The 10,726-nt window shown below is 34.1% G+C and overlaps 1 protein-coding gene across 1 annotated transcript in view; it reads left to right on the top strand.

The window, feature by feature from the left end:
* Positions 1-10,726, top strand: part of NBEA (neurobeachin) — a 600,762-nt gene that overhangs the window by 373,503 nt on the left and 216,533 nt on the right. The window contains exon 38 of the mRNA XM_023531608.1: positions 5,105-5,229. Coding sequence (XP_023387376.1) covers positions 5,105-5,229 — 125 coding nt within the window. The remainder of the gene's footprint in view (positions 1-5,104; positions 5,230-10,726) is intronic.

Genomic DNA, 10,726 nt, shown 5'->3' on the forward strand with positions numbered 1-10,726 from the left:
CAGATACTCTGTTCATTTTTTTGTTTTGCTATGGAATTGTTTGTTTTGCTATTGAGTTGTATGAGTTTTTTAAATATATTTTGGATGTTAGCTTCTTATCAGATATATAATTTGTAAATATTCTCTTCCATTTAGTTGGTTGCCTGTTCATTTTGTTGATGGCTTCCTTTTCTGTGCAGAATCTTTTTAGTTTGATGTAGTCCCACTTGTTTATTTTTGCTTTTGTTGCCTATGTTTTTGGTGTTAAATCCAAAATATGATTATAAGACCAACATTAAGGAGCTTATTACCGCTTACATTTTCTTGTAGGAGTTTTATTGTTTCAGGTCTTATGTTTAAGTCTTTGATCCATTTTTAGTTTGTTTTTGTATATGGTAAAAGATGGCGGTCCAGTTTTATTCTTGTGAAATGGCTGTCCAGTTTTTCCAACACCATTATTAACAGTTAATTAAATCAACATTTAATTCTGATTTAATGTCCTTTCTTCACTGTATATTCTTGACTCCTTTGTCATAACTTAATTGACGATATATGTGTGGGTTTATTTCTTGGCTCTTTTTCTGTACTATTGACCTTTGTGTCTGCTTTTATGCCAATACTATACTGTTTTGATTTCTATAGCCTTGTGATATAGTTTAGAATTAGAAAATGTGATGCTTTCAGCTTTGTTCTTTCTCAGTGGCTTTGGATATTTAAGTCTTTTGTGGTTCCATCATATGTTAGAATTATTTGTTCTATTTCTGCAAAAATGCCACTGGAATTGTGATAGAGATTGCATTGAATCTGTAGATTGTTTGGGGTAGTGTGGACATTTTAATAATATCAATTATTTCAATTCATGAGCATGGAATATTTTGCCATTAATTTTTGTATTCAGTTTCTTTCATTATTGTCTTATAGTTTTCATTGTATAGGTCATTCACCTCTTTGATTAAATTTATTCTTAGGTATATTAAGAATATACCTTAGAACCCCTCTATCTGAAAGTAGAGTATTTCTATGAAGCCTTTCCTAAGCCAAAACGGTGTAAAGCAAAGCGTATCTCTCGCTTTCCAAAAGATAGACTTCTGTCACTTGTTTTACAAAGGACATACATTAGTACGTATTTTTACTAACTGAAAGGAATCCAAAGAAGATTTTCGCTTTTATGAAAAAAGCTCTTATCTTACTAGTGCAGGTCTTTCATAAAAACAAGGAGATGTAACACAAACTTTCAGAAACTGGAGTTACCAGTCTTTTTGATGCAGTTGTAAATGGGACTGTTTTCTTAGTTTCTCTTTCCGATAGTTTGTTAGCTATGTTTTAGTATACCTCTTTGTATAGCTTTTTTAATGGTTGCTCTAATTATTACATTGTATTTACATACTTTATTATATTCACAGTCTAGAGACGGTCTCATTTTATCAGCCTAAGAAAAGTATAGAAAATTTACTTTCTTTACATCCCTTTAGCCTCCCCCATTTATATTTGTCTTAAATATTTCCTCTATGCACACATGGAATCGTATCAGACGCTGTTATACTTTCTGCTTCAACAGTAGAATAAAGAAAACTCAAAAGGAAAAGGAAAGCTAACTACATTTACTCATGTTCTGCTTACTGTGTCCTTTCTTCCTTCCTGATGTTCCAATGCTCCTTCTTTTATGGCTTCTTTTAAGTTTATAGGACCGCTTTGAGCCATTCTTGATACTAGCTCTGATGAACATATATTTTCTTTTCCCTTATCTGAGAGGTTCTTCATTTCTCCTTCATTTCTGAAGGATATTTCCACTGGTCGTAGGGTTCTGGGTTGGCAGTTCTTTGCTTTCAGCACATGACACATATTTTGCTGCTTCCTCTGGCCAGCATGGCTTTGAATGTGAACTGCCATTTTCATTGTTTTACCTCCGTAAGTGAGATGTTTTTACTCTGGCTGCTTTTTAAAGTTTTTCTTTGTCCTTAGTTTTCAGAAGTTTAATTATGACGTGTCTTGGCATGCATTTCTTTGTGTTTCTGTTTGGAGTTCAGTCAGCTACTTAAATCTGTACATTTTTGGGTTTTGTTTTTTTTGGGTTTTTTTGTTTGTTTGTTTGTTTGTTTTGACAAATTTGGGAAGTATTCAGCCATTTCTTCAGGTGCTATTTCAGCCCTGCTCTCCTTCCCATCTCCTTCCAAAACTTAAGTGACCTAAATGTTAGATATTATCATTTGTTTATAGCTGCGAGGCTCTGTTTAATTTTTTTTAGTCTATTTTTCTCTATTGTTCAGATTTTGTCATTTTCTATTGTTCTATTTCCCAGTTAACTCATTCTTTTTCTGTAGCCACCATTTTGCTGTTGAGCCCATCCACTGAGCTTTCTATTTTGGTTATCGTCTATGTCAGTTGTAACATTTCCATTTGGCACATCTTTGTATCTTCTGTTTTGGTTTGGGGGTTTTGTTTTGGTTGTTTTATGGCTAAGACTTTTTGTTTACTGCGAGATTTCTACTCCGTTTGTTTCAAGCATGTTCATAACGTTCATTGAAGCATTTCTTATCACGGCAGCTTGACATCCTTGTGGAATAGTCAGGCGTTCCTGCCATCTTAGCATTGGCATCTGTTGGTGATCTTTTTATATTCTATTTGGGGTCTTCCAGATTCTTGGTGTTAGCAATTTGAGATTGAAACCTGGACATTTTTGTTGTTGTTGTCATTTTCTGAGATTTTTTGTATTTCATTTAAGCCTGAAGTCTTAGTTGGCTCTCTCTGGCACTGCTGCATCAGAAGTGGGGAGTCCTCCCTCTTCATTGCCAGGTGGAAGTAGAAAGCCAGGCTTCCCGGTTCCCCTCCATTGACACCCAGGGGTGGGTGGCCCCTCATTACCGATTGGCAGGGCGGGAGTTTCAGCTCCTCATTGTTGTCTGCTGGCAGGGGTGGCCGCTCATTGCTGTCGATCAATAGTAGAAGTCGACTCTCTCTGTCTCCCTGACAACACGCTGGTGGGGAGAAGGAAGGGTGCCTGGTTGCCGATCCGTGGGGATGGAAGTCCGGGATCTCCACGTGGTCTCCACTGGCTTTTTGAGGGTGGGCACCTTGCTACCAGCCATCGGAAGTGAGAGCCCTGGCTCCCTATTTGGTCTTCTCGGCTGTCAGGTGACCTTATTTACACCTTCATGAGGCTCTGCATCTTGGCCCCTCCCTCATCCTTTGCTGGTGTGGGTAGGTCGGGTCACGGTTTCTCGTGGTGTTTGGCAAGAGTACAGAAGATGTTGACTAAAAATTTCCTGCCTTCTTAGGTTGCCCCTTTCCTGGTCCTTAGGTTAGAGAAAGAGGCTTTTGTCGGGGGCTTCTTTTTTTTCCCTTGGTCTGCACCCACCGGCCAATGTGGTCGCTGGTCTCTTTGCCTCCAAGCCTAGGATGTATGTGACCAAGAGGTAACACAGGGGACTCACCACTGCGTTGCCCCATAGGTCCCAAGGTCCTAAACCAGTCAGCCTTCCAGTCTCCGCCTTCCAGCTTTGTCATCTTTGTTTTATGTATAATGCTGAATTTTTTCAGTTGTATTTAATGTGAGGTATAGAGAAAAATGTCTATGGTGAGAAATTTTAGAAACCTTTAGATCTCTGGTCTCTCTTGGTGAATTCAGTTACTTAATTTTAACATACACTTAAAGAAAAATCTTTACAGCACGATTTTAGCATGGTCTTCCTTAAACCACTAGGATTAGTCTATATTTGTAGAAATAGAAATCATCCTATTTTAAATTAACAATAGAGTTACACTACATATAACAATTGTTCATCAGGTACTCATTATTTTGACAAAAATTGAGTGATTATGATTATTATGTTTAGAAAAACAACTATAGTAAAGTATACTTCAGATGCTTATAATCTTAATGTTCTTTAATATATGCCTTACATTATGTTCCTTTACAATTTATCGAAAACAAAATTATATGGCCATAAACCCTGAAACGTTTTCAAAAGTAAATCACTGGTCTCCATGACTATACATATCTGTAGATTATCAAAGTGAAAAAAGTGTTTTAATTAAGTCATTGAATATTTATTAAAAACATAATTTGTGCCAGAGATATAATGATGAGCAAAACATATACATTACTTTCTTACTCAAACATAATGTTTTCCTGCGATAAAATATCAAAATAAAAAATGAAATCAAATCTTCTATGAAAACATTTTATATGTTTTTAAAATAGTGGAAAATTAGAATATTATCTTTTGAGCGTATTACTCTAACTACTATGTAGAGAAAACAGACTTCTCAAGCCGTGGCATTTATCACTAATGTTTATTGAAATTAAATTGAAAAAAAATGATATCATGAAATGTTCCATTGATATGCAGTGAACATACTTCAGTAGTTTCTGCCATATCTCATGGATTTTTAATATTGGTTTAGCGTGTAACACGGTTTAGACAATGTTACCCAATGATGGCCATGATTGTTAATGGTTTATATTAGCTGAAAGCTATAAAATCATCCAAAGACTCTGTTATCATTAGAATAATAATTTACCAAGACAATTACCACATACTAGAATTTTTTGCAGCTCTAATTCAGTATTATTAATAATGGATAAAATTGCACTTTTCTCAGGTTGCTGTGGGCAGCAGGGAATTATTTCGATGAATATTTCAGCACATTATTTTAATCATTGTTCCACCAAATCCAAGTGGGCAATATTTTATAGTTCTTAATTCAGTCTACTAAGAAACCACGGTCATTAAATTGCAAACTATTTGTAGTGAGTTCTACCCTGTGATTTACAAGCCTTGTTAAAAACAGTATAAAACAATGTAAACTGTGCCATTAATACTTGTAATTTGATGCTGCATTTGTTACTGAACTCCCCATGATTAATGTTTTTTTTAGTAGAAGGAAGAACATTATAAAGAAAGAGCTGAGCATTAGCATGCCTAAAATCGGAGAATGTTACTGTTTCAAGTTTTGTTCATTTGTAAACATGTTTACAAACACAATTGTAAAATATAAATATCTCATAAAGTATCTTAATTTTCCAATGAGATCAAAGACATATTTAATTTTATTTTAAAAATGTATTTCCACTTATACATTGTTAGTAGTAGTGATCGCCATTTCTTTATTTTCTTACTCTTAGCCAATTGCATGACTTCTGGCGTTTGGATTACTGGGAAGACGATCTTCGTCGAAGGAGACGATTTGTTCGTAATGCATTTGGCTCCACTCATGCTGAAGCATTGCTCAAAGCTGCAATAGAGTATGGTTAGTACCAATGCCTCTTACGCAAAAATACTTTTGGATGTAAGGTAACTAACTCTTCATTGTTCGATAATTTATTTTTTTCACTAGCCTTTAAAATTCTCCATATCCTAAGTCAAAAATATTATGTTCTGCTTTATCCTTCAGCATCATTTAGGTTACACTTAAATCAACCCAATATTTCCCCCACTTGATGTATTTTAGATCTTTCAGCTTTTTTTAAGAGATCAAAAGACTCTATCTACATAGTTGGTTATTACCCAACATCCTTCTCATACAGCCTAAAACAGGAGTAAAATCAGTTTCTTTTTCAGTGTCTTTTGAAGTTTGGTGACCAAGACCCAAGGTAAAAAAATATATACTGTTGGTAATCAGGTACTCAGACTCATCTATTTTTATCTATAATTTCTGTGTGTACACACATGTATATGCTGTGTGTATATATACATGTACATACTTGTGTATTTAACTGAAACAAATATCTTATTAATAATCTCATTACATGACATTCTCTATTTTAATACTAGTCTCTTCTATTATCCTCTATTATGTCTAAAAAAAAGATGCTCATTTAAGCCCCGATCCTGCAGTGAGTTGTAAATAAAGTCTGAAAAAAACCACCCCACATTAAAGGTATTCTCAACTACCACACCACAGTAGAAAGTACCCTAAATTGTCCTTTATAAAATGTATAAAAAATTGTAAATATCAAAATTTTTTTGTAATTTGATAAAAATGCTGCCACTTTAGATTGCTATCCACCGGGGAGTATGCATAGAAGTATTTTGTCTATTCATCCATTTTTAAATGCTCTAATAAGTTAGATCCTATCAGAATTTGATAAACCATATACACGGGGAAAAGAACCTTTAATGGATACGCTCCATATGTTTTTTGTTATTAACTACTTTTGTTCTTACAATTACGTGTATTTTTATGTTAATTTTCATTCCTTTGAGAGTCATCGGTGAACCGTCTGTTTTAAAATTTACCCTCATTTATAATATAATAATACCATTCAGAGAAAATATTTAATTCTAATAAAAAGAAAATGTGCAAAGCTTTTAAAATTTGTTGCGCAAATAGTATGTGAATTGATATAACTTAGTAAGGCTCAAAATATAATTAAATAAATAACTATGCGTAGTGTCAGGTGGGTACTAGACTTATCAGGGGATCATTTCATAAATTACATAAATGTCTAAATGTATAAATGCCGTACACCTGAAACTAATGTAAAATAATATTGAATAATAACATTGACTATCAACTGTAATTGAAAAGTAAAAAGAAATTTTAAAAAGTAAATACATGCGGATTTCATATAAAACTATTATATCTAAGACAGTAACTTTATATAGTAAAAGAAAGTACAGGAAGTAATATGCTAGAAAAAAATTATAATTTACCTGTACTATAGAGAATTTGTTAAATGAACTCAAAAGATCACCTAAAGATTTTAGCACCTCAGGATTTAGCATGAACTTAAAATGAAGTATTATCTTTATGCTCTATAGAGATTCTTAGAATTATCTATTTAAAGTGGCCTACTTTATAATATGAACTTAAAATCATTAAAACTTTATTTCGTATACCCAACTATTTAGAATTTTTCTCCAGTTTATGTCGAATTCATCTCATTTGAAGTTAGAAATTACATGTAGAGACAATTCGTGACAAAAGTTATGCTAGGGTGTGATTTTACTGATACCAAGTTGCCAAAGCTTTAATTAGAAAGGGTCCACATTATACTATTCCATTCAGCATTCTACAAGTTGCTTTCAAAAAGGGGTCTGTTAGAAAAATATTTAATTTGATTCTCTATAAAACTGGATATTTTACTTTGTGTGTTTAATTTGCAAAATATCTCTATCAATAAACCAGCATCAAAGCCTATCAGAAACAAATTTTAAAAACTTTTTAATACTGATAATTATATTTTAGCATTATAGTAACTGTTGTTAATGAACCTAAACTAAAATATAATACTCTATTTTTGAAAAGATAAAAGATGTAGGTGATACTAAACATCCTCTGTGTATAGCCGAAGTGTATTTTAAAATGCGTAGCGGTTTATAAATTTTAAATACTGGATCATCAGCATATCAGAACCTATTATCTCTCTTGAGCGTTGGGTTCCTTGAGGGATATGTTCTTATTTTATTCATAACAAAGACCACATGCATGCCATAAAATATCCGGGAAATCTCCTTAGCCCAGAGTTGTTCTGTGGTCATTCTCATGCTGTGGAAGACGATGGAGAACAAAACCAGTTATACCTCCAAAAACAAGTCCAGAGGACACCTCTTCAACCTTTATCATAGTTCACACCTTCGGACTTTTGAAAATGAGTAGAAAGTAAGGAATAATAAAATATGGAGGATGCGAAGTGGGTAAGTGGAAAGTGTTCCCCGGAGTGATCTGTACGTAGAAATAGAAGGAGGAATTGCTAACTGCCAGGAGAAAAATGTAGGATGGTACCTTCTCCCAAATTCTGAATGTGCCTTCTAATCTATGCACAAAGTGCTTCTTCAGAGCAAATAGGAAATAAGTGTCAGTAATTATTATAAAGTACTTCATTCAATAAAAATAGATATTGAAAAACTTAATCGAAAACATATTTTGTATATTTTAAAGAAAACATTTGTATTCACGTATTGCCAGAACGTTCACATAAAAGTAAAAAAATACTCAGCCCATCATCTGGCCACTCTGTCTGCCATGAAATGTTTAAATGTGTTTAAGTACCTTAAAGTCTGGCAGTGTAGAGACTAACATACAAAAGAATGAACGTTCTGGTTTGCATAGAGCATCTAGAACAAATTGAAATCCAATTTATTCCTTCCTCTGTATTAAGTAATTATAATATTTCAGTTTCCCTATAAATTCTATCTTGAAAGTGAAGCATTAAATGCACAGAAACTCTGCTGCAATTTGTAGTCAAAAATATATATTTTTTATGTTCATCTACATTGTAGCAAAAGATTGTTTTAGGAACAAAAGAATATTTATGAATGGATCTTTAAGTATGGCTAGAAGTATTTGAATCAGTGATCAGAGTTTTCAGATTTTGAGCAAGTTGTACAAGCTAAGGGAATAACATTAAATTACTTAAATAGGGAATATTTACATGGCTATCAATGCAATCCCTGCTATTGGAACACTGGTCAGATCTATCTGTTCCTGTAGTGCAATATGTTTCTACAATGTGAGCCTGTATTAATGTAATATAAGTGAAAAGGAATTAACAGACAATACTTTAATAAAAATGTTTTGAATCATTTGACTTTCCTCTAAATTCAAACATTTTTGATTAAATTATCGTTGAACTTTAATGTGATAGGCAGATATAATTAGCCATAATTTGGATTTCTTGACAGTCTCTTTGGGCAATTTATTTGGAACCACAAAACAAATATCTTAGCAATGCTCTCTTTTAAATGAGCAAATTATCAGGATTGGATATATTTTCAAGGAGACATAAAGGACCATAATTTTATTTCATGTTTACTTTGAAAAGCTTTTCTTTCAATTTCGTTATTAAAACTTTTGGTTGACCTTTTTCGGGTGGAAAACATCCTTAACACTGATGCAGTTTTTCATGCTTCTTAGTAATACTAATGAGTTGAATAATTTATGAGGTTGTCATGCGCAAAAGATTTGATATACTTTCAGCCTCCGGTGTTGGAATGTGATTAATAAAAACCTAGAGGCATGTAATTTTTTTCCTAGTGTTTAATGTTCTAATGTTGCATGTATTCAATATGTTATTTAGATGTTTTCTAATAGTAAAATCTCATACAAGTGCAAATTTAATTGATTACCAGGAATTTTACAGACATAGCAATGGAAGAATAGAAAGAAAATATTTTAAAACTCATAAATTCATCCTCTGACCTACAGGGTTTCATTTTTCGGGGCAAATTAGCTAATAAGGAAATGACTGAGAAAGGAGGGTTTTGTATATTGATTGTGTTTAAGTAAAACCTATGCTAGTCAACTTCTGAGCTTTCCCAGTGCTTGAAGATTGTGCTGTCAAGGAATAGTACAAAATCTTAATAAGTTCACTTGTCTTTGTTGACTGTCAGTTATCATTTAAGACTTTGTTTCCCTTCCACGAAATTACAGTGGAACAATGTTTCATCAAAGCCTAGGAGCACAAGTGCCCCATGTCTGTGATCAAAGACATCATCTTAAATAGGTCTGATCCAGCATCACAGAAGAGGGCAGGTTGCTTCTGCTGGAGGGGAAAACGTGGAGCAAAGATGACAAAGTTAATCAGTCATTGCTTTGGCAATAAATAATAAGATATGCTGAGAACTGCAAATGAGAACATCCTTCGGTTCCTTAGAGATGTGTCTGCTTAACACCTGATTTATCTAAGCTTGTGAAGCCGCTAAGATTTGACCTTGATGAATAAAAAGCAGCTCTGTAATGAATCTGGAATTAAATTAGTTTTGATGGTGTATGCATGGCTACCATAATGTGCTACTTAAAGTGATCATGAAATAAGAAAAGCTCTGAGAATAAAAGAAACGAGTGCAGCTAGACAGTTGTTGAAAAAGGAGCTTCAAATTATCTGACTTCATTTTTTTTCTGACTTTAGTTTTTAAGAGTTTACAGTTTGAGAAAGATGATCTGATTTTCTTTACCCAATAATCTATTGTTTGTATTATGTTAGAGACCTTAGCAAATGTCTTATTATTGTTCATTGACACATTTATTTTAGTTGTTATATTATTAATTGACTCTCCATATCTAGAATGAAATAGATGATCTGATTATGCTTAAAATAATTTGTTGAAATGGTATAAATTTTTAAAAAGAGAGGGAGAGAAAGATAACCAGGTTTGATGCCAGAGTCGTATTTTAATATCATGGCCTGGTCTTCACCCTATGGCTTTTATAATCTCTTAAAATAATTGAAACAGATTATATAAATGCTGTTATAAAAATGCCTATAAAATTCCTTTTACCAATTTTCTATACCATTTTCATATCAACAAAGGTTCTAACAGCTCTCTTGTTTTTATATTGAAGCTTCAGATTACAGGCTTTGAACAGATTCAGAAGGGTCAAGTAACGTTATTAATTTAAAAGCATTTATTGATTATGTCTGACGTGTCACGCATGTGCTAGGCGCTGGATTCGGAGACTGAGGCACAGCCTCTGCCCTCCAGCAGCACGTAGTTCAGTGCCCGCTGCTGGGGGGTGGGTGGGGGGTGGAGGCTGGGCTGTGGCGCTGGCATCTGACGGGTAGGGACCGTGAATGCAGCACAGCTCCCCCTGAACCATGACAGCAGCTGTGCGCCAGCCCAGAGCTCCGGGAGTTCCAAGCTTAAAAAGTCCTGGTCTAGCGGAAGGGAAGAAGTGGTTGTCATAGAGAAAGGAAGTTGTTTGTAAAGGAGCAGAGGCGGAGAGTGACCAGCTCCAAGCCTACTCATGGAAGCAGTGACGAAGGACCCGTCCTGCGAGATTAGGAATTTACCAGATGAGCAGG

Source organism: Pteropus vampyrus, unplaced genomic scaffold, assembly GCF_000151845.1.
Source record: "Pteropus vampyrus isolate Shadow unplaced genomic scaffold, Pvam_2.0 Scaffold71, whole genome shotgun sequence".
In the NCBI taxonomy this organism is placed as follows: Eukaryota; Metazoa; Chordata; class Mammalia; order Chiroptera; family Pteropodidae; genus Pteropus; species Pteropus vampyrus.